Source organism: Scylla paramamosain, chromosome 23 (genome assembly GCF_035594125.1).
Source record: "Scylla paramamosain isolate STU-SP2022 chromosome 23, ASM3559412v1, whole genome shotgun sequence".
In the NCBI taxonomy this organism is placed as follows: Eukaryota; Metazoa; Arthropoda; class Malacostraca; order Decapoda; family Portunidae; genus Scylla; species Scylla paramamosain.
Window position 1 is genome coordinate 14358721 of NC_087173.1, and position 24534 is coordinate 14383254.

At 38.5% G+C, this 24534-nt stretch overlaps 1 protein-coding gene across 18 annotated transcripts in view; it reads right to left on the reverse strand.

The window, feature by feature from the left end:
- Nucleotides 1–24534, reverse strand: part of LOC135112266 (uncharacterized) — a 92807-nt gene that overhangs the window by 13601 nt on the left and 54672 nt on the right. For 11 of the 18 annotated variants that reach the window (XR_010274240.1, XR_010274239.1, XR_010274237.1 and 8 more), the window contains one exon: nt 3541–3640. Coding sequence is in view for 3 of the 18 variants with exons in the window: in XM_064026552.1 (XP_063882622.1) it covers nt 3541–3640 (100 nt within the window). In the remaining 15 variants the exon portion in view is untranslated. Of the gene's footprint in view, nt 1–3540; nt 3641–3985; nt 4158–8050; nt 8323–9340; nt 9918–24534 lie in introns of those variants that run through there. The other 7 variants (XR_010274246.1, XR_010274249.1, XR_010274244.1 and 4 more) reach the window with 3 other exon arrangements.

The window sequence follows — 24534 nt, forward strand, 5'->3', positions numbered from 1 at the left end:
ACATGCGTGTCCCTCGGAAAAAAGTGACCATGCACCAATGGAAAGAGAGGCCAACGGTGACGTCAGTGAAGAGGATGAAGCACACAAAGAAAACAGGAGAAAATATGGCACAGTGAATACAGAGCATCTTAAGAGACTGTTTGAGCCAATGGACTGGAGAAAGCTGAAGAGAGTAAATGAGGTGCAAGATGAGCATGGCATTTTTATGGAACTAGATGAGGCAGCAGTGAATACATGTGTCCCAGTGTACAAACCTAAAGAAAGAGGAAGACAAGCGTGGTTCAATGCAAGAAGTGGAACAGCAAAGAAAACAAGAGGCCAAGCATGTATAACAATGAAAAGAAATGGAAATCAAACAAATAAAGAGGACTTTAAGATATCAAGAAATAAAAATGTGAAAATAAGGCGAGAGGAAGAGAAAGGATAAGAAAAGGATTTAATTGTGAAGTGCAAGGAAGAACCAAAACTGTTCTACAGATTCATAAATAGAAAAAAAATAAACTAAAAGAAAAAAATAGAAAGGTTGAAGGATGGACATGAAACATATGAAGAACCAAAAGACACGACTGATTGAATTGCTAACTGAATTGCTAAACAAAAAGTACCAGCAAGTTTTGACAGAAGAATCAGAATTTAAAGAACCACAAGACAAGAAGACAGAAAAGCAAATGTGGGAAACTACAGCAATGAAAGAAGTAGTTTATAGAATGATGGAGGAACTGGAAAAGCAACAGGACCAGATGGAGTGAACCAGCACATGACATAATGAAGTGCTCACCATCAACGGGAAGAGTGCCCGAGGAATGCAAGAAAATGTGCATTGTGCCAGTTTATAAAAGTGGAAAGAAAGAAGAGCCACTAGACTGTAGACCAGTATCACTTACCAGCACAGTATGGAAGGTCTGTGAAAAACTGAGAGAAGCACTGGACAGAAGTTGTAGAAAGACACAATATATATAACAGAAAAACAGTACAGCTTTAAACAAAAAGCAATCATATGTAACCAACCTGATGAACTTCTATTCAAGAGTGACTGACATAACACAGGAGAGGGATGGATGGGCAAACTGTGTGTATTTACATCTGAAAAAGTTTTTGGCAATGTTCTCCAAAAGTTTTTTTTTTTTTTATTTTTATGTAGGAGGGACACTGGCCAAGGGCAACAAAAAAAATCCAATAAAAAAAATGCCCACTGAGATGCCCGTCCCATAAAAGGGTCCAAAGCAGTAGTCAAAAATTGAAAGATAAGCATTTTGAAACCTCCCTCTTGAAGGAATTCAAGTCATAGGAAGGTGGAAATACAGAAGCAGGCAGGGAATTCCAGAGTTTACCAAAGGAATGAATGATTGAGAATGCTGGTTAACTCTTGCATTAGAGAGGTGGACAGAATATGGGGTGAGAGAAAGAAGAAAGTCTTGTGCAGCAAGGCCGCAGGAGGAGGGGAGGCATGCAGTTAACAGGATCAGAAGAGCAGTTAGCATGAAAATAGCGGTAGAAGACAGCTAGAGATGCAACATTGTGGCGATGAGAGAGAGGCTGAAGACAGTCAGTTAGAGGAGAGCTGACGACAAAAAGCTTCTGATTCCACAATGTCTAAAAGAGCAGTATGAATGGAAGCCACCAAGACATGTGAAGCATACTCCATATATGGACAGATAAGGCCCTTGTACAGATTTAGCAGCTGGGGGGGGGTGAGAAAAACTGGAGGAGACATCTCAGAATACCTAACTTCATAGAAGCTATTTTAGCTAGAGATGAGATGTGAAGTTTCTAGTTTAGATTAATAAGAAAAAGAGAGACCAAGGGTGTTCATGTTCAATGTAGAAGTGGGGGACAGCTGAGTCATTGAAGAAGAGGGGATAGTTGTCTGGAAGGTTGTGTTGAGTTGATAGATGAATGAATTGAGTTTTTGAGGCATTGAACAATACCAAGTTTGCTCTGCCCCAATCAGAAATTTTAGAAAGATCAGAAGTCAGGCATTCTGTGGTTTCCCTGCATAAACTGTTTGCTTCCTGAAGGGTTTGACATCTACGAAAAGACGTGCAAAAGTGCAGGGTGGTATCATCAGCATAGGAGTGGATAGGACAAGAAGTTTGGTTTAGAAGGTCATTAATGAATAATAAGAGAGTGGGTAACAAGACAGAACCCTGAGGAACACCACTGTTAATAGATTTAGGAGAAGAACAGTGACCGTCTACCACAGTAGCAATAGAATGGTGAGAAAGGAAACTTGAGATGAAGTTACAGAGAGAGGGATAGAAGCCATAGGAGGGTAGTTTGGAAATCAAAGCTTTGTGTCAGACTCTATCAAAAGCTTTTGATATGTCCAAGGCAACAGCAAAAGTTTCACCAAAATCTCTAAAAGAGGATGACCAAGACTCAGTAAGGAAAGCCAGATCACTAGTAGAGTGGCCTTGACAGAATCCATACATAATGATCAGATAGAAGGTTGTAAAGTGATAGATGTTTAAGAATCTTTCTGTTGAGGATAGAATCAAAAACTTTAGATAGGCAGGAAATTAAATCAACAAGACATAGTTTGAGGGATTAGAACAGTCACACTTTTTAGGAACAGGCTGAATGTAGGCAAACTTCCAGCAAGAAGGAAAGGTAGATGTTAACAGACAGAGTTGAGTTTGACTAGGCAAGGTGCAAGCACGGAGGCACAGTTTTTGAGAACAATAGGAGGGGGGGTACCCCATCAGGTCCATAAGCCTTCTGAGGGTTTAACATCATTGCGAAGAATTTTAATAGGTAGTAGTAGTAGTAGTAGTAGTAGTAGGAGGGTGGAGGAGAGAGAGGAACAAGCCTTGAATCGTCCAAGGTAGACTTTTTAGCAAAGGTCTGAGCAAGGAGTTCGGCTTTAGAGACTGATGTGATAGCAGTGGTGCCATCTGGTTGAAATAAAGGAGAGAAAAAAGAAGCAAAGTTATTGGAAATGTTTTTTGGCTAGTTGCCAGAAGTCATGAGGGTAGTTAGATCTTGAAAGATTTTGACACTTTCTGTTAATGAAGGAGTTTTTGGCTAGCTGGAGAACAGATGTGGCATGACTTCGGGAAGAAATATAAAGCATATGAGATTTTGGGGATGAAAGGTTCAAATACCTTGTGTAAGCCACCTTTCTATCATGTATAGCACAAGAACAGGTCGTGTTGAACCAAGGTTTGGAAGGTTTAGGTCGAGAATAAAAGTGAGAGATATATGCCTCCATGCCAGACACTATCACCTCTGTTATACACTCAGCACACAGTCAGATTAAAAAACTGAGCATCGCATCTTCAGAGCATGTGTGTGATGACAACTTGCCAGTTTTTGATGCCTCCCATTGCAGCAAGTCAAGCATCAGAGCTTTGGTCTGTGGGCTTTACAATTCATCATTTCTTTCTTTCTTTTTCTTTCTTTTTTTTTTTTTGCAGTGCAAACTTTTCCACCACTTTGTGGAATTTTCCCTCTGTTACATGACATGACAATTAAAAACTTTCAGATTTTGGAATTTTGGGCAGAGAATTCTCAATTGTGCCAACAAAATACAGTACTCACCTGAACCACCTGTCAGTCACAAGGCTCCCAGTGAGGTGTGATTGTTCCTGAGTCATGGAAGTCTCCCAAGGTTTCTTCCACTTGCTCTCCGTGTTACCACCTGCAGGGAAAACGCACACATTAATACTCCTGCTGCTCGATACATGTTTGACTCACAACTTAGTCTAGAATTTAACCATTCACTACAACATTACACAGCATGGAATGCACAGCTGAAAACATTTATATGAACATTCAAGAAAGGAAACAACTAAAGAAGCAGATTGTGCAATTTCTAGCCAGTATAGTGCATAGACATGGCTGTGAAAGAAAAGAAATGCTTCATGATGGTCTGGGAGTCAGGAAAGATGTGATAAGTACTAGTAGTTAAAAGAGTTCATCACCAGGTAGGAGAAGATGGATAACTAATTTTTTCACACCCTCGTCTCTGGTAAAAGTCACTCACAAAAATGATGGGCCCAGGGCAGGTCTTTTTCCACTCAACCTTCCACATCTTCTAATCTTTGGTGGATTAACTTAACAAGTAAAAGTTTCCATACGAAGGGCGGCAGTTCACTCAAAGGAAGGGGATCAAGTAAATCCATTCACACGTTTTGGCTGTGGGCCTTCACTCCCCTTCGTCTCTCTCTCTCTCTGGCGAAGAAGGTACAGCCGCTAGACATGAAGTGAGGGACGCCGCTTATACTCACATTGTTTACCCAAAAAAGGATGAGTTGACCATTGAGCACATCAATGCTCAGTCATTACTTTCTAGTCTGGACGAAGTAAAATTACTAGTCATTGAGAGAAATATTGATGTTTTATGCGTGAGTGAATCTTGGTTAACGTCTCATACTCCAGATATTTTTATAAATTTTCCTAACTATAAGGTTTTTAGAAATGACAATGGAAGAGGAGCAGGAACATGTATATATGCAAAAAGTGTTTTAAACCCTATCTTAATTAATATTGATGTACCAAAGCAGGATGGAGTGGAGGATGTCTGGATTAAAATTCAACGTAAGAAATTTCCTTCAATTATAGTTGGGTGTATGTACCGTCACCCTAAGGCGCTGGCTATGTCTTTTGAATACATTCAAGATGTTTTCAAACAGGTGTGTCTGCAAAACAAAAAGGTTTTCATTTTAGGCGATTTTAATGACGATCTGCTCTCGAAGGGAAACAAAGTTGGCAAGATTATTAAGAATAGCAGCCTAACTCAAAAATTATAGACACACCTACAAGAATAACTTCCTCGACCTCTACACTCCTTGATCTTATCATTACAAACACACCTCAGTGTATTGCATCTAATAATGTCGTACCCCAAGTAATAGCAGACCATGGCCTCATCTCTGTTACTGTTAAAGTCAGCAAACCAAAGCGCCTCCCTGTCACCAAAACCTTCAGACAGCTGACTTATTACACCAGTGACATCTTCTCCTCCCTCCTCCTTGATAACGTGTATCGTTTAAATGAAATGATATATTTTTAACAGATGACGTTGACAAGCAAGTTTTTATTTTTAACGAAGTTTTTATCCTTTGTCTGGATATGTGTGCTCCGATGGTGACAAAAGTTGTGAAAAGACCACCAACACCCTGGATGAATGATGAGTTACGAAATGCAATCAAAGACAGGAATGAAACACAAATTAGACTCAAAGATGACAGACAGAACAGTTTCTTGCAACAAGTATATAAAACAAAGAAGAATCTTGTAAAGACAAAGATTAGTGAAACTAAATCTAATTACTATAAAAAAGAGATTATAGATTGTAAAGGGAAAACCTCTTCTATATGGCAAGTTGTTAAGGAAATTATTCCTTGTCAAAAAAATGAGTCTAACACTTATGACTTTGATAATGTAAAGGAAAAAGCAGAAGAATTCAACAATTTCTTCTCTAGTGTTGGTGAGACGACCTATAATCGTTCACAGGAATTACTTGGAGCTAATAGTAATTCAACAATAAATCTTAATGACTCTAATACTGATCCTACACTTCACTTTACACCAGAACCTGTGAGCATTAACACGGTTATTTTGACAATTAAACACCTCAACAAAACCCGATCTGTTGGATCTGATGGTATATCACTGCGATTCCTGCAGGATGCTCTTTATGTCATTGCCGCCTACCTGACGTGCATCATTAACACCTCCCTTGTAACAGGCATATACCCCACACAATGGAAGCATGCAGTAATCATGCCTCTTTTCAAATCCGGTAATACCAATATTGTAAATAATTACAGACCTATATCATTGTTACCTATTGTGTCAAAAATAATAGAGAAAATTGTTGCTCATCAACTTGCATGCTACTTAGAAACCAAGAAACTCCTTTCAAATTCCCAACATGGTTTTAGGCCTCGACTATCAACAGAAACAGCTCTCACTGTCATTACGAATAAAATATACAATAATATGGATCACAAAAAAATATCACTATTAACCTTGTGTGATTTATCCAAAGCTTTCGATAGTGTTAGTCACAAAATTCTTTTGAATAAATGCAAGAAGCTCAACATAAGTAAATTCTGGTTAGATAATTATTTGACCAACAGAACCATGTCTGTCCGCTTGAATGGGGCAATATCTAAAGACCAGAAAGTGAACTATGGAGTCCCACAAGGTTCAATTCTTGGCCCGCTATTGTTCGGCATTTATGTAAATGATCTGTCAGAGCATGTTAATGGTTTCATAGTACAATACGCGGATGATACTCAAATATTACACGAAGGCACAGTTAACAATATCCATCAACTCATTAATGATGCTGAAACAACTCTAAGACAATGTAAACGCTATTTTCTGAGTAATGGCCTACTTTTAAATCCAAGTCAAACGCAATGTATTTTCCTAGGCAATCGCCAACTCCTAGCTAAGATTCCTCCTGACACTACCATACATTTTGATGGAGAGAACATACTTCCAAGTTATCATGTTAAGAATTTAGGAGTGTATTTTGATAAATATATGTTGTTTGATGTTCATTTAAATGAGTTACAGAAGAAGGTGACAGGCATATTAATGTATATAAATCAAATTAGTAAATGTTTTGATAAACCCACACGATTTCTTGTTACTCAATCACTTGCATTAAGCACAATATATTACTGCATTCAAGTGTGGGGATCAACAAACGAAACTCTTCTGTGTGAGGCCCAGAAACTTCAAAACTTTGCAGCTAAAGTAGCAGTGGGAGGTGGCAGGAAATATGACCGTGCATCACCTTTCCTTAAAGAACTTAAATGGCTCAGGGTTAAGGAGAAACATATGTTTGACATTTGCATAACAATGTATAAAACTTTGCGAAGATGTTATCCTGATGGCTTTCTATCCTTTTTATCTTTTAATACTGTAAATGATGTGACAAACAGTAAAACTAGACAAAGAAACAACTTGCATGTTCCCCGGACCAGAACAGACAGCGGTGCCAGGGACCTCACTGTGTTGGGTCCTAAGTTGTGGAACCAACTCCCATCCACCATCACCCTGTCTCAAAATCTAAACAGTTTTAAGACTAACCTCAGGAAACATTTCGAATCTGCAAATATTGTATAAATATTTTAGACATAGGTTAGAAAACGCACAGTGATGAAGCTTTACACCCATATTTTATCCCGCATTTTATGGTCTTATTATCATTTAAACATAATTTTAAGGACATTCATGTATTTTATTTTACTTAGAGGTAGACATTGCACTTTAGTGTAGAAATACTATTTTAGTTACCATGATTATTTTATACTCTTAATATTTTTTAATGACAACATTCTGCAATTTAATCATTTAGTAGTATACTATGATATTTCAATCTACTGTTTAGTTTTATGACCTCCATATTTATGTAAAGCTATGTGAAATATAATGTACTTAATAACCACTTTCGTGGAATAAAGAATCTGAATCTGAATCTGAATCTCTCTCTCTCTCTCCTCTCTCTCTCTCTCTCTCTCTCTCTCTCTTTAATAGGCTGTTTGGATAACTATTTCACTCTAGAGAGAGAGAGAGAGAGAGAGAGAGAGAGAGAGAGCGAGAGAGAGAGAGAGAGAGAGAGAGAGAGAGTTTGGCCAGTGATGGGAGGGGTCGGTGACTTGACACGTATTCCCACACCTGGACACCAGCAACCACCACCACCACTCAGCAGCCTGCAAAGATCCTCAGTGCATGTGAAGTCACTCGGTGTTATCAACAGAGAAGATGGTGACCAGCATGAGGCCACATATTTTTGAGGGCTTCATGGATAGGGTATATCTGTAGGTATATCTGATATTGCTTGTATGTGAGAGAAGAGTTTGTGTCTGTGCTGCCACCTGGTGACAACCACTCGTTCTAAAAGCTCCCCAATATTTAGAGGGGAGTGATGACGGAAAAGTGGTGAAAGTAGGGGGTTTGGGAGGAGGGGTGGAAGTAAGCCACCTCTATTTAACCCGCCATTATTACCTAACAACCCCAACAGATACTGCTTTATTTCCACCAGTTTTCAGACCTCACCTGCAGCGGCCGCGTCACGGTACCTACCTACCTACACCACGTGTTGCTTTCCTGCCACACCGACGCCGCCCCGTGACACTGACGCCAATATTCACAACACAACGAATACTTGCCGCTGAGTGACAGTCTTCGAGAAGAGAGGGAGGGAGGGAGGGAGAGGCATCAACTCCCCCTCCAACGCGCTAGTGATGGGGTGAGAGGTAATAAGATGGCTCTTGGTAGTTCGCTCGTCTTAAAACACGCAATGAATCAATCGTTATTATTATTTAAATGTTAGTGTCTTTTAGTGCAACATGAAGTCGCTATTTAATATCAACCGCGATACAATTCGAAAATGAAGCTCGTGAAATGTGGACACTGAGGGAGTAAAAACACGTCATTATGCTGAGGTTGTCGACTGGCGGGGCGGTGCCTCTGTCTGGGGAACTCTTGGAAATGTCGACAACGCAGTGCAACAGTTTAAGGTTATTATTCATTTGATGGCTAATTAGTTAAGTGTTTTAAAGTTACAACTTCCGACATCTCACAATGATTTCCTGGAACACAATCGGGAATATTGCCACAGGTATGAACACTAATTGCAGAAAATAATTGCTAGCCTTGGATGAGTGTAGCATAGTAAAGTATAAACACAAGTGGATATTCAAGTACCATGATAGGTAAACATGGCGGTCATCATAACACTAGCAGCAGGCAGCTCCCCACTTGTTTTTGGTGGTAAGAGGCGGTATTTAGACTTATTTTGGCTCCCTACCCAAAAACCCCGCTTTCCCACCAGGTCCCCAACATTGTAGGGGTTACAAGCCGAAAAAAAAAAAAAAAAATAGGAAATGAGAGCCGCGCTGCTAATCTAGTAATTTACCCGATGACAAACTGCAGTGAAGTGAGCTAGTTCTTGATACTAAGTTAAATATACGACCACTGCAGAAAAAAAAAAAAAGCAAACCCTCACTTTCAGAAACAAAACTTGCAAAATTACATCAGAACAACCCAACGACAGGGAAGGCCGCCCTACAATGCCTGTATATACCACCATACTGTGCCCCCTCCTGCGTTAGGAACACGAGCACACATACAACACATTACCATACCAATAAGCAGTAATACCCTCCCCCACAAACACTAGTTACTGTACATGGCACAGTAGCTTGACACGGTAGCTGCCTTCTCTCTCTCTCTCATTGTAGATACCGTAAGTTATGTAATTAAATCAATCTGATTAGTACATAAATGTCTGTTGCTCTTTGAGATTCACTTGCAATATTGAATTACTAAGTCAACATACGTACTACAGCTGGAAGTGAACTTTGATATGATTTACCAATAAGTTCGCGTGGGTGACGCGGGGTGACCACACGAAGGCGACGAGGCAACACGGAAATATATAACGCTCTCATCTTCACTGAGTCTCTGTCCCTCGAGATATGCGCACAAGTATGGAGTGGGAAGTCTGCCGGTAGTGCGTTACCAACAAAACCAGGAATCTTAAAGTCCACTGCCGACTAGAACATTACCAGGCAAAACAACCGCTATATCAGCAAGTTCTGTGTATACCGACAATGATATTCCAGCCTCTCCTTTCTCAATATTGTCTAGAAACTCAGCGCTCTGATATCAGTAAACCTCTGCAGATATTGGCAGCCCTGCGGGACCCCACAACACAGCGCCTCGCCACTCGCTGGTTGGCTAAAAACCTTGGCCGCTCACATCTCGCGCCTCGCTGCCTGACGCAAGCCGCGCCGCTCGCCCGCTCGACACCACAGGAAGAAATGCATGGAATCTGTAAGAGGTGTCAGGAAGGGATTTGTGAACCCTTTGGTGGCAATGCACATTGTTCCTGCGTGTTCCTCTCCCCCAGCAGTGATAATAATGAAGCAATTATATAGTGATAATGAAGCATTATAAGCCTTTACCTCCCAAATGCCGCCGTGCAGGAAGCTGGTGAAAAGCGGCTTGCCAGCCATCGCCGCCTTCACCATAACAAACTTATTCCGCGGTGTGTTTGCGCCACCGAGAGGAACTTAAAGTCCCTCCTGCGCGCTTACAAATGGTATTCGATTTTCACGTGTTTGGAATGGAGTCTGCGAGGGATATTGATACGAGGGGGCACTTGAGAAGGAAATGATAAAAAATAATAATGGTGTTGAAATGTTTACATTAAAATACATTACGAGGCAGAAAAAGTAGATATTGAGTACACACACACACACACACACACACACACACACACACACACACGTACAGACTGAACAATAAAAAAAACAATAATAATAATCACGTGGAAATAAACAAATTAAGGAAGCTACACAACCTGCAGAAAGAGACACGAGTAAAGGAGAGAAAAAGAAGAAAAAGAAAAAAAAAGAGAAAAAGACTAAAAAGAGTGACCTCCAATTACACGTTGTCAGGACCAACCACCAACCACCACAAGGGTCTCAAGGAGGAGAATGCACATGAGAGAGAGAGAGAGAGAGAGAGAGAGAGAGAGAGAGAGAGAGAGAGAGAGAGAGAGAGAGAGAGAGAGACGGAAGCTATGTGGAAAAGGAAACAAATTTTGAAAATACACAAGCATACTGGATAAACACACACACACACACACACACACACACACACACACAAGGAATAATACAATACATTTCATCATCTCAATGCACTTTCTCTCTCTCTCTCTCTCTCTCTCTCTCTCTCTCTCTCTCTCTCTCTCTCTCTCTCTCTCTCTCTCTTCTGGAATCTTTTATTCTCAGACGAAGCATCGAAAGAAGACTAAGTCATGGAAGAGAGACATGATGAAAGTGCACCAGAAAAGAAGTGACGAATGCTGGGGAACACACACACACACACACACACACACACACACACACACACACACACACACGGATAATGATACTGAAAGAGATGAAAAGTATGATGCAAGGAAGATGATATTAAAGGAGACACGACTGTGCAGGGAAGAAATAAAATGCTACAAAAAAGAAAATAATGGGTGTTGGGAAAAAAAAAGGAACAAAGAAAAATAATGCCAAAACGAGAGAAGGCGAGGACAAGGAGGAAGAGGAGGAAGATAATTTCTGGGAAAGGGTAGAGGTGGTGTGAAAGATTTTTTTTTCTTTCGCCAGAGAGAAAGGAAGGAGGCTGGATGAGGCTGCGTACGTGTTAAAGAAGAGGAGGATTTTAAAGAAGGAAAATAATAACAGAGCTAAAACATATAGAGAGAAGAAGAGGAAGCGGAAGAGAAGAAAAGAAAGAGAGAAATGAGGAACGATTATGGAGGGCACTTACAAAATGACGTGAAATTTGTTATTGCTGCACTAAAGCACACACACACACACACACACACACACACACACACACACACACACAGAAAATTTAACTACAACGCAACACACACGCAAATCAATGGTATACAAATAAAAAATAAACATACCCACGTGCTTCATTTATACTGCAAACGAAATAGTATTACCCAGAGAGACAATTGTCAGGTATACATAGAAAATGACGCTGGATTAGTCAGAACTCCATACATTTTAGACGCATGCCTGCAAGACACCTGACAGGATATGACAGGGTTGTGTTTTCACCTGTGTGTGTAGACCAACAGGTATGGAAAGTTGTGGGAGGTTGACAGGTGTATCGAGAGAGAGAGAGAGAGAGAGAGAGAGAGAGAGAGAGAGAGAGAGGGGGGGGTTGGGGGAGGGGCTTATAAAAGTATCGGTGTCCATGTAGTCAGTTTCTATGCTTTAACATTTGTGTGTGTCTGGGTCCAAGGTGTCATGTTTTGGTTCCGCACCATGTTCACTTTTATGTTTCGGAGTTTAATTCCATTTCTATTTGAACAGTGCGAGAATTGTTGAGAGATAAAAGTACAATTGAGATATATATTAATGGAGTTATGCAGGAATGACAGTGCTAGTAATAGTGAATATTATGATATAAATTACACTGGTAGTGATACTACTACTATTATTACCACTATTATTACTACTTCTGCTACAACTACTACTACTACTACTACTACTACTATTGCTGCTGCTTGTGTTTCTGCAACAAATAACAACAACAACAACAACAACAACAACAACAACAACAACAACAACAACAACAAATGCCAGTGATCTCACTATTGCTGCTGCTGCGCTGCTGATACTACTACTACTACTACTACCGCTACGTATTATATAACAACAACAACAACAACAACAACAAAAACAACAACAATAATAATTCCTCCTCTCTCTCTCTCTCTCTCTCTCTCTCTCTCTCTCTCTCTCTCTCTCTCTCTCTCTCTCTCTCATTTTCAGTTGCGCGTTTTTCCTTTTTTTTTACCTAGTTTTCCCTGTACATCGAGGTCAATTTATTTCCTCCTTTATCTGCACTGTTTCTTTCCCTTCCATTCAACAATTTTCAAATCTCTCTCTCTCTCTCTCTCTCTCTCTCTCTCTCTCTCTCTCTCTCTCTCTCTCTCTCTCATAGACTATAAGTATCGTGAGATTAAATTAGCAGCAACCATTTTTTAAATATTATTTACTTACTTAATCTTATTTAATTTAATTTAATTAATTAATTAATTAATTTTTTTTTTGTTATTTGCGACATTAAACGGTATTTTCTATTTTCGGATTTTAAAGTGTGTGCGTGTGTGTGTGTGTGTGTGTGTGTGATTCACTTACGGTCGTCTGGTGGTCACCCACACAACCATTCCCCTACGGAAAGAGCTCATGCTCATAGTGACCGATCTTTGGGTAGGAGTGAGACCACTGACACACCACACACCACACACCGGGACAGCGAGGTCACAACCCCTCGGGTTACATCTCGTACCTACTTGCTGCTAGGTGAACAAGAGCTACACATTAAGAGGCTCGCCCATTTGCCTCGCCGAGCCCGGGATTCGAACCCGGGCCTTCTTGGCTGTGAGCCGAGTGTACTAACCACTACACTATGCGGTGTGTGTGTGTGTGTGTGTGTGTGTGTCAGTGAAAAAACACGCACAAGACATATATCAGAATGTAAATAAGAGAAATTTTAGTAGGCTGTATGTCACCCTTACATCAATTTCCCTACACACACACACACACACACACACACACACACATACACACACACACACACACACACAACGCGTGCATGCGAGGCCCTGGTAGGATAAATCTGACTATTGGAAATTCTTTCATGTATTTCCTCAGGTGAGAGAGAGAGAGAGAGAGAGAGAGAGAGAGAGAGAGAGAGAGAGAGAGAGAGAGAGAGAGAGAGAGAGAGGAGAGCCTCCTCCTCCCACATCCACAAACACATCTACACACACACGCGCACACAAAGGGCGAAAAAAAAAAAAATATATATATATATATATATATATATATATATATATATATATATATATATATATATATATATATATATATATATATATATATATATATATATTATCTCTCCTAAGGGAGAGATAATTAGCATTTTTTTTTTCCGGATTTGTTCTTGTCCTTCGCTGTATTTTCCTTGTGCATAAAGAACACTGTAGCCAATTAACACCCTTGATGTATCCCTATATCATAATTGCGTGTAATGTAAATCATAGTTTGTACATATTCAATAGTGCTCATGTCATGCTCTGATAAGTTTGATTCACTAGATTCAAACTTGTATGGACCTCCCTGTTATAAACAATTGAATTTTCTGCCGCAACTTGATAATGAATGTATCTTATCTCTTGCCTTTATTCATATATATATATATATATATATATATATATATATATATATATATATATATATATATATATATATATATATATATATATATATATATATATATCTTTTTCCCTTTTTTTTTGTTTTAATCTTCCCTATTGAGTTGATTATGAGCAGCATTATTGAGTTTCTTCCAGTCGTACATCACTGCATCTGGGAACCACTTACTTACTTGCTATGTATTTCATAAGTGTCTATAAATCTGACGTATTCTATAAAATACACACACACAGAGAGAGAGAGAGAGAGAGAGAGAGAGAGAGAGAGAGAGAGAGAGAGAGAGAGAGAGAGAGAGAGAGATAGAGGGGGGGGGGGGGCGAGGGGAACACACTGCAAGAGGAGAGTAATGGCGAGAGATGCAAGGTGTAGATGGTGAGAGGGAAGAGAGTGAGAGAGAGGGAGAGGAACTGAGATGAACGATGGATAGAGATGTGTGTGTGTGTGTGTGTGTGTGTGTGTGTGTGTGAGTGTGTGTGTGTGTGTGTGTGTGTTTGTGTGCACTCGTGCGACCATGTGAATTGATTTGAACTGAAGTGAATTGAATTTATTCTTTCTCGGATTTTAAGTTCAAAGTATGGAGAACAGCTCCTGTTATTATAAACATTGCTTCATCCAACAAATACACACACACCCCACCCCACCCACCCACCCACATTCCCTCTCTCTCTCTCTCTCTCTCTCTCTCTCTCTCTCTCTCTCTCTCTCTCTCTCTCTCTCTCTCTCTCTCTCTCTCTCCACACGCAAAAACCAAATATGCAGACACAAAAAAAAAAAAAAACACACAAAATCAAATAAAAAAACAATTCACTCAGAACATTTCATTGGCACTGCATGATAACAATTCTACACACACACACTGACAGTTCCCTCGTTTCCTCTCCCTTCCCTCTCTGCATGGGCGGTTTTATAAAGTAATTCAGGGCAAGGTTTCATCCTCATCTTCTCTCCGCCGGATTAGAGATCACACAGTCATTAAAAAAAGAAAGATTTCTTTTTTTTTTTCAATCAGCTCTAATTTCATAGTTCCTTTATAGTAAGTTTATCTCCTCGTCTTGCATCGAGCATCGGAGGGAGGATTAGGTGAAGCGGGAGATGAAGGGGGGCGGAGGAAGGGAGGCATGGAGAGAGATGAAGGGAAGGGAAGGGGGAAAGATTAAAGGCATGAGGAAGGGGGACAGAATGTGTAATGGAGAGATGCAAAAAGATGAATGGAGGGAGACTGGAAGGTACAGTGTTAGACAGAGAGAGAGAGATGAGAGAGAGAGAGAGAGAGAGAGAGAGAGAGAGAGAGAGAGAGGAGAGAGAGAGAGAGAGAGAGAGAGAGAGAGGATTGTTTAGAAATGATGTGTGATACTATTCAGACTGTTTCATCTCTCTCTCTCTCTCTCTCTCTCTCCTCATCTCTCTCTCCTCTCTCTCTCTCTCCTCTCTCTCTCTCTCTCTCCCTCTCTCTCTCTCTCTCTCTCTCTCTTCATCTCAGTTTTCATTTCTATCAACCCTCATTTATTTTATTTTCCTCTTCATTTGTCTGTCCTCACTTACATCTGATCAAAATTACTTCTTATCTTTTTCTATCTCAGTTCCCATTTATCTTCCTCTCTTTTGCATCTCTGATCTCTACGTTTCTGTATTACTAACTTGAGCTTCTCTTCCTTGCATTTCTCCCTCTCTTCCTCTTTCACATACAGTCCGTCCTTCAATTTTCTCTCCTCCTCTTTCTCCTTCCTCCTTCTCCTCATCCTCTTCGTTCGCTTACCGTTCTTTTTTTTTTTCCCTCTTTCTCCATTATTGCCTTCATTTCAAGTCTCCTCTTCCCTAGATTTCCATACGTCCCTTTTCGCATTTTTCATCCTTATCTCTACCTCCTTCTCTGATATTCCTTCATTTTCTTTATTCTTTTCCCATATCCTTTTTTTTTTACATTAAGTGTCTCAAATGTTTACCTTATGTTTTTATTTATTTATTTATTTATTTTTTACTTTTCTATTATGTGTTCTTCTTTTCGTTGTTCTATCATTTCGCGTCTACATCTTTTCAGTCTTTCAAATTTATTCCTTCCATTTCGTGTTTTTTTTTTTTTTTTTGTCTCAGATTTACTCTTAAATTTCTTCAATTATTTTTCCTTACACATTTCTGTTTTCATTATTTTCAATACTCTATTTACATTTTTTTTTATTATTATTTCGTTTTATGAGCAATCATCTTTCTTCTTCATTTACTTTGTATTGCACCTCTTTTATTTCTCTTTCTCTTCTCTGGCTATGCAATTTTCCTATTTCATTAATTTCATCCTATCATATTTGTTTTTCACTATGACTATTTTCTAGAATCTCTTCATAATTTCTTTGTTTTTATAATTTATAACGCATTTTGTCTATTTCGCTCATTCCGGAAATATTTCTCCTTCTCCTCCTTCATCTTCATTTGTCATTCTGTTTTCACAGTAGTTTTCCACTTTTCCTTATATTCATTAATTCGACAGATATTCCTTCATCTCTCTCTCTCTCTCTCTCTCTCTCTCACTCTCTCTCTCTCTCTCTCTCTCTCTCTCTCTCTCTCTCTCTCTCTCTCTCTCTCTCTCTCTCTCTCTCTCTCTTTCATCTTCCCATGCCTTCAATATTATTTTATCAGTACACTCTTTCTTTCCTATATTTCATGTTCATCCATTCACTCTCTATTCCTCCATTCCACAAGTATTCCATCTTCTTCACTTTTTTCTTCTTTCCATTCATTTTTCATCATCTTCCCTTGTTCTTTGGACCATGCAATCTTTCATTCTTAAATTTATCATCATCTTCTCTCCCTCTATTACGTCATTTTACAAATATCCTATCTCCTTTTTAACCTTCCTTCTCTTCTCTTCATCATTTCCTTCCCTTCTTCCTCTTTTCCCTTGGCTACGCTCTCTTTCCTTCTTAAATTTCGAATATTCATCTTTCCTTTCTGCTCCTTCCTTCCAAAGGTATTCCTCATCGTTCTTCATTTTCCACGTCTTTTATTTCTTCCCTTTTTCTCTTTCTCTCCTTTTTCTGTTCTCTTCAATATGCATTTTTTTTTCATTCTTAAATTTGGTACCATCTCTCATTCTATTCTTTCATTCCATATTTACTGTTTTTTTTTTTATCTTTCGTCTCTTCTTCTGTTCCATTCCATTTTATCTATTTTCTTACCCATGTACTTTTCCTTTTTTTTTTACTTGGTATCTTTAAATTTCCCTTGTATTCGCTTATTTCAGAAATATTTCACCTTTTTTTTTCATATTCTCTTGTCTTCATTCATTTTTTTTAATGCTTTTGCTTTCCTTCTTATTTTCTCTTGGACATGCACTCTTCTTCTTCTTTCTCTTCCTCCTCCTCTTCTTGTTCTCGTTAGTGTTCTTGTTCTGTTGTCCCCTTGGTCATACACTCTTTCTTTTTAATTTAGAAAGTTACTTTACTAAAAGTGTTTCCCTAAAAAGTTGTTTCCCTTCGTTTCTCTTGGATATGCTCGCTTTTTCTTCTTCTTTATTCCCCTCCTTCTCTTCTTGTTATTGTTCTGTTGTTCCTTTGGCCAAGCACTCTTTCCTTCTTTAACCCAGTAAGCTAATGTGGTGTTACTAAGACTGAGTTCCACTTTAACATATATATATATATATATATATATATATATATATATATATATATATATATATATATATATATATATATATATATATATATATATATATATATATTTTTTTTTTTTTTTTTTGTACCCATACGAAGGGCAATTTTAGTGTGACTATACCCGTTTATTGTCCTTTATTGCATACTACTTCACTTTCGCTCTAATTCCATTGCCCACGTTGATTTGATGTTTGTTGTTAATGCAGAGCGCGCGTAGATTTAATAGGAGGCAGTAACGTCCTTCACCACACGTTATGTACTCCCCCCCCCTCTCTCTCTCTCTGTCTCTGGCAACAATCCTGTGCTACTTGGTGTCATAAAGTTCCGTGCAGCGCTCAAAGCAAAACTGGCAAATAAAGGAATACATACAGATAAACAAGTGCAAGTAATTCCACATACAAAAACAAGACAAAAGGACAAAAGAGAAGAAAATAGAAGAAAACGAAATACGTTGAAATCTTACACCTATCTAGTCTTAATTAGTCACAGAAGTGAAAATAATGATTTAATAAAAAAAGAAAAAATATCTCTACAAATACAAAAGAGCAAATAAACAAGTGCCTGTAGCTCCACACAGACACGTGACACAACACATCCAAATTCAACATTTCGTGGGAATTCCCGCTCACCTGTGAAGAAAATGAGTGAAAATAAAAATACACATGTAGAAATAAAAAGAATGAATAAATAAATGCATACATAAAATTTTACACTCCAATGCACAATAAAATAAAGGCAGCTTCCCCACATTTCGTCTACATGTAACATTTAAATTCTTCACTGAACTAAATTGAAAAACAGAGAAGTTTTATTTCGCAACAATAAAACAAAATAAACAAATACATACTACTCAACAACAATACTTAACAATATATTAGGTTCAAGTTCTCAATATTTAATCAAAATGTAGCGCTTAAAATATTACCTAAATTACATACATAAACTATTTTCTTTAAACGAGAGAGAGAGAGAGAGAGAGAGAGAGAGAGAGAGAGAGAGAGAGAGAGAGAGAGAGAGAGAGAGAGAGAGAGAGAGAGAGAGAGAGAGAAATATGGATAGATAAAGAAACAAAAATCATCAATATTAATTAAAAATACAACTGCAATAATAATAATAATAATGATAATAATAATAATAATAATAATAATAATAATAATAATAATAATAATAATAATAATGGAGGTATATGGAGTTGAGTTTATTCACGACCGGTTTCACCTACATCTTCAGGGGAGCTGGCTTTGTTTCGGGTCCAGAGCCTCCTTGTACTGGCATGGTGGCAACTCACGGTGCGCCGCTGAACCCACTATGCCAATATAAGGAGGCTCTGGACCGGAGCAAACCCAACTGAACAAAAGATAATAATAATAATAATAATAATAATAATAATAATAATAATAATAATAATAACAATAACAATAAAAATAATAATAGCATCCCATTTCCAATTCTTCATCTAAATCCAAAGCCTAAAATAGATACTCAACTCATACTCATACCCAACCCTAGTGAAAACTATGAAAAAAAAAATATATATAAGCAAAATAAATAAATAAATAAATAAATAAATAAATAAATAAGTAAATAAATAAACCCGCAGAGTTGAAAACTTAACAGTACCGCATTCCAAATTTGCTGTGAACAGAGAGCATCAATCTTCGCAGCACTGTAATGAAAAGAAAAACGCTTCTTATACAAACAAACTAACTAAACAAATGCAAATAATTGAGTGAAGCAGAAAAAGAAAAAGACATTTCGCACTGTTTAAAATGCAACACACACATTTCCACTAAATTGTAAAGCAACATTAAGTTCTAAAGTAAATAAACATAAAAATGTATACTAGGCGAAAAAAAAGATTAAAAAAACATGAAAAAAAAATCTGCCTTATAACTTAATGTGAAATGAAAATAAAAAGTTAGGTTTGTTGGTGCGTGGTAGTGGGAGACACAGGTCTTTTCTTGACATTAATCAAAAGTTCATACCATTTTTGAAAGCTCTGGAAGTTTTCTTCCTCTTAAACCAAAGTTCATACCATTATTTCCTTATTAACGTAAGAGAAAAGTATTAATCCCTCTTTCTCTCCTGTGACCCTGACCTCACCTGCCCACCAGCTCACCTGAGAGGGGAACCTTTAATTTCTTTATTTTCAGTGTATTCATGCGAGAACAAAGAAGTATTTCGCAGAGAATAGACGAAAACAGTAGATCATTTTCTTTCTCTCCTGAACTCAGAAACCCACTCCTTTCATGCGTTTGTTTGACCAAGACACACTACCTCGCCTTATTATTTTGGTATGCATAAGAAAAAAAAAAAAATTCCCAGAAAATGCTTAAAAGACATTTTCTCCACTTCTGAACTGTACAACACACTCACGCCACTGAACAAAAAACCTTAAACAAGAAGAAAAAAACAATTTCATATGAAGTGGATGAAAATAACAATTAAGTTTCCTTCACACGTGTTATTGCCAAAGCCACACCACCTCACCTCACCGATTATTTTCACATAAACGAGAGAGCGAAAGCCTTCATCACCCCAAACTGTGAAAAAAGCACTCCTGACCCCCGGGATCCACCCATGCCTTTGGTCAATAAACACTGCCTTCCTTACATTATTGTTATTTACACGTGAGCAAAACCTACATACTCACATAATGGATAAGAGGAAATAATGTTGCCTTTTCTTCACTGGAACGCTGGAATCCACTCGTCTCATTCAATGATATCTTACTTGATAAAATATTTTTACTTATACTAAACAAGAAAGAAAATCACCTCGGACAAGATATAAATTTAGCAACATAACTTTTCTTCATTCGACCTCAGAAACTCACACTTTTTGCCTCACCTCGTCGTCAGCAATTACTTCCTCTAAGAGAAAATACAAACTGATAACAGGAAATCAAATCTACTTTGGTCTAACTAACGTGGAAAAGGCAACATACATTCCCTTCATCTTTGACATCCTGAATACACGTGTCTGATAAGCCAACAAACATCACTTCATTCCGACTCGAGTAACCTATTTACCCTCCCCTAACATACTGGATAAACTATGCATTATTATTTTTGCAGCGACAAACAACGTATTTCCACCTACAAGAGTGCACCACAAGCTTCATTCACCGTCGAGTATGAAACAAAGGAGAAATAATACTGCCGCCCCCCCTTCCCTCCAGGCTGCTACAAAACATCATCGTCCCTCAGACAGGCGTAACGCGACCCGCACTTTATATAAGGAACAATACTATGACCTTTCCCTCTCCAGGATCAAAAGGTTACCCTGTAGAAGATACAAGTACACGAGGAGGGCACCACATCTAATCCTTCACTTCTACATTTCTACGTACAAAATATCACCAGTAATTAATACATCACTAAGCACCGACCCTCACTATGTAAGGAACAACATAATCCATAGAAGTAAACGAAGAAGGTACTCCATCATTGCCCTCACCTAAATTTCAGTGTACAAAATATTAATAATGCAAGACTAAACACGTCATCAATTTAAACTGAGTTTCAGTATATGACCTGTGATCTTTCCATCCCTTTATTAATAAATATTTCCCTTAAGCAAAATGAACACGACTAGCAGACACACACTAACCATACACACTTAATTATATATATATATATATATATATATATATATATATATATATATATATATATATATATATATATATATATATATATATATATATATATATATATATATATATATATATATATATATATATATATATATATATATATATATATCATGGATACACAGAAAAAGAATAAAAAGTTGATACTTTTCTTCCCAGAATACAAGACCACTTAAGAGACCAGTAGGAGGTGAGTCAAACGTTGTAAGTGATTGCAGGAGAATTAGTCAAAAAGCAGAATGTGTGAAACAAGCAGCAACAATATGTGACTTATAAAATCCCTATGAGAAAATAAATAAAATAATTTGCCTTGATACACGTGGCAGGTACAAACACATCTCACATCATCTTCAGACAAACTATAATCCCACACACACTCACTCACTTCACACAGGCAGCTGTACAATGACTTATTCTCACCCTCCAAAACACTGAAAATTATTAGATTTATTCCTCAAACTAGAATAATTTCTCTGAGCGTTATGAAATTGTCAGGTACAAGTTTCGAAACATACCTCTTAGTAATCAAATATTTCAAATATTTTAGTGTTTGCACTTTAATTTCCGTTCGGTAATAGCGTCTAGAGCTACTCAGGTGACGAAACAATTACTGTCGTGCCGTCATCTAATGGTCAAATGGTCGAAGTTCAACCAATAAATACAGTAATATATATTACAAAAAAAAAAAAAGATCTTGGAATTACATAGGAAACACAAACATATCCTAGAATACATGTTGGTAGTATTCTATACCGAGGGAATCTGCTGCCTACGTAACACTACAGGAGGAGGCAGTAGACACCTGCCGAAACGATAATTACTCCCAGTGATGTCTGAAGCTCTGTGATCTTATCAATAACCCAGCTGTGACCTCACTGAACGTTTCCCTTTGTGTCTCACAACACGGGGGCGGTCACAGCCTGCTCTCTAAAGACAACTTTCTTCCTTCACACAAAACTATATGCACACACACCCTTCACTCAAAGTTCTAAAGTAATATGGCGACTCCTACACCAGCCTCGGAGTCTCCATCTGGGGAAGGGACCACAAATGTCCCGAGGTCGGATTGCTCTTCTGGTATCGAAATTAAGTGTCTTGACATACCCCTCAACATTTTCTTCATTAACTTCTGCAACATACCCGGCCTTACATCTAATTTTCAATATATAGTACATCACCTCTCCTCTACTAAACCGCATCTTTTCATCATTGAAACACAGGAGTCTGAGGCAACTGATGGTAACAAATTTTGTTCCCCTCCTACTTTCTCTATCCTCATTTTCGATCCAAAGCTGGAAGTTGCGTTTATGTGCGCAACGACTTAACCTTTTCTCGTGCCCACACTCTTGAATCTTCCGAGCTTTCCACCATCTACATCTACAGAGTCACTCTCAAACTAAATTTACCTGTGCTGTATACTTCTCACCTAACTCCTCTGACTATGAGAAATTTTTTGACCACTTATCTTCCAAAGTGGAGCACATTCTGACTCTTCCCTTTTGCGGAGATCTCCATTCTTTGAGACTTCAATGTTCACCACCAGCTTTGGCTTTCATCTCATTTCACTGACCATCCTGGTGAACTAGTCTTCAACTCTGCTGTCCTCCACGACCTAGAACAACTAGTGCAACACCCTACTCGTTTTCCTGACCGTCTTAGGAATACGTCCAACATTCTTGATTTCTTTCCTAACCTTTAATCCTGCTTATGCTGTCACCCTTTCTCTTCCGTTGGGCTCCTCCGATCACAATCTCATATCTGTATCTTGTCCTATCGCTCCAGTCCCTTCTCAGGATCCCCAAAGGCGGAGATGCCTGAAGCGTTTTCCATCTGCTAGTTGGGGGGACCTGAGGAGGTATTTTGCTGATTTTCCTTCCGTGTCAGAGACCCGTCTCTGTGTGCTGAACACATAACAGAGGTAATAGTGTCTGACTTGGAGGCGTACATTCCTCACTCTTTCTCTCGACCTAAATCTTTCAAGCCCTGGTTTAACACAGCCTGTTTCCATGCTATACATGATGAAGAGGTGACCCACAAAAGATATTTGAGCCTTCCATCACCTGAATTTCATGCGCTTTATATTTCTGCCCGGAATCGTACTAAGTCTTTTCTCTAACTGGCCGAAAACTCCTTCATTAATAGAAAGTGTCAAAATCTTTCAAGATCAAACTCCCCTCGTGACTTCTGGCACCTAACAAAAAATATTTCCAATAAATTTGTATCTTCATCTTTCCCTCCTTTACTTCAGCCTGATGGCACCACTGCCATTTCACCTGTTTCTAAAGCTGAACTCTTCGCTCAAACCTTTGCTAAAAATCTACCTCGGATGATTCAGGGCTTGTTCCTCCCTCTCCTCCACCCTCTGACTACTTCATGCCACCCATTAAAATCTTTTCCCCTAAGTGTTTTTTTTTTTTTTTTGTGACCTCATGACCTTTCGTTCGTGAGCCGCGGCTTTTCGTGCTTTCATCAACTTCCCTGTGTGGCGTGTTTATCTGTATGTCTTTAGAAAAATTATTGTACCATATTATTTTTTATAATTAATATTTATCATTATCATATCGCTCCGGTATGTAGATAATGAAAAATATTGTTATTATTATTAGAATGATCTTCCAAATACAGAACGCGTTGCATTCCATTATAAATATTCAATTTTTAGTTTTATAAAAGTTTTATGAATATAAAATATCCTGCATCTAGCTGTTTTCTTTTTGTCATTTGTTATCTTTGTCATTCTTTGTGTGTGTGTGTGTGTGTGTGTGTGTGTGTGTGTGTGTGTGTGTGTGTGTGTGTGTGTGTGTGTGTGTGTGTGTGTGTGTGTGTGTGTGTGTGTGTGTGTGCGCGCGCGCGCATGTGTAACTGATACAGACTGAAGTTATATCAACAAACAGAAATACAGACAGACAAACAAAGTAAATAAATAAAAACACACAAAACAAAAAGTGGGAAACGAAAATTAAAATAGCAGAGAGAGAGAGAGAGAGAGAGAGAGAGAGAGAGAGAGAGAGAGAGAGAGAGAGAGAGAGAGAGAGAGAAAGAGAATTCCCACACTCGTCAATAGCAAAGTTAACATTCCAACATCATTTGTCATGTCCGGAAACTGTTTTTTTTTTTAGGAGCGGTAGGATGGCATGAGGGGGGAGAACTGAGGGGGGGAGTCATCAGGGGGGAGGGAGGCATCAAGGGGGAGTATTCTGACTTTTGTCACTCACTTCCCCGTTGGCGATCAGTTGGATTTGGTGATGGGCGATATGAAGGGCTATACTTTCAATCCTCTCTCTCTCTCTCTCTCTCTCTCTCTCTCTCTCTCTCTGAACATTGCAACCCATCGCTTCCACCTATCTTTTCTGTTTCAGTCTTCAGCCTTGGAGCGTGACAATACAGTCATTTCAGCCTTACGATTTCCCGAGTAAGAACGGTAAACAAAATTGGGGAACAAAGCTGAAGGCGAAAGAGATAATTTAGC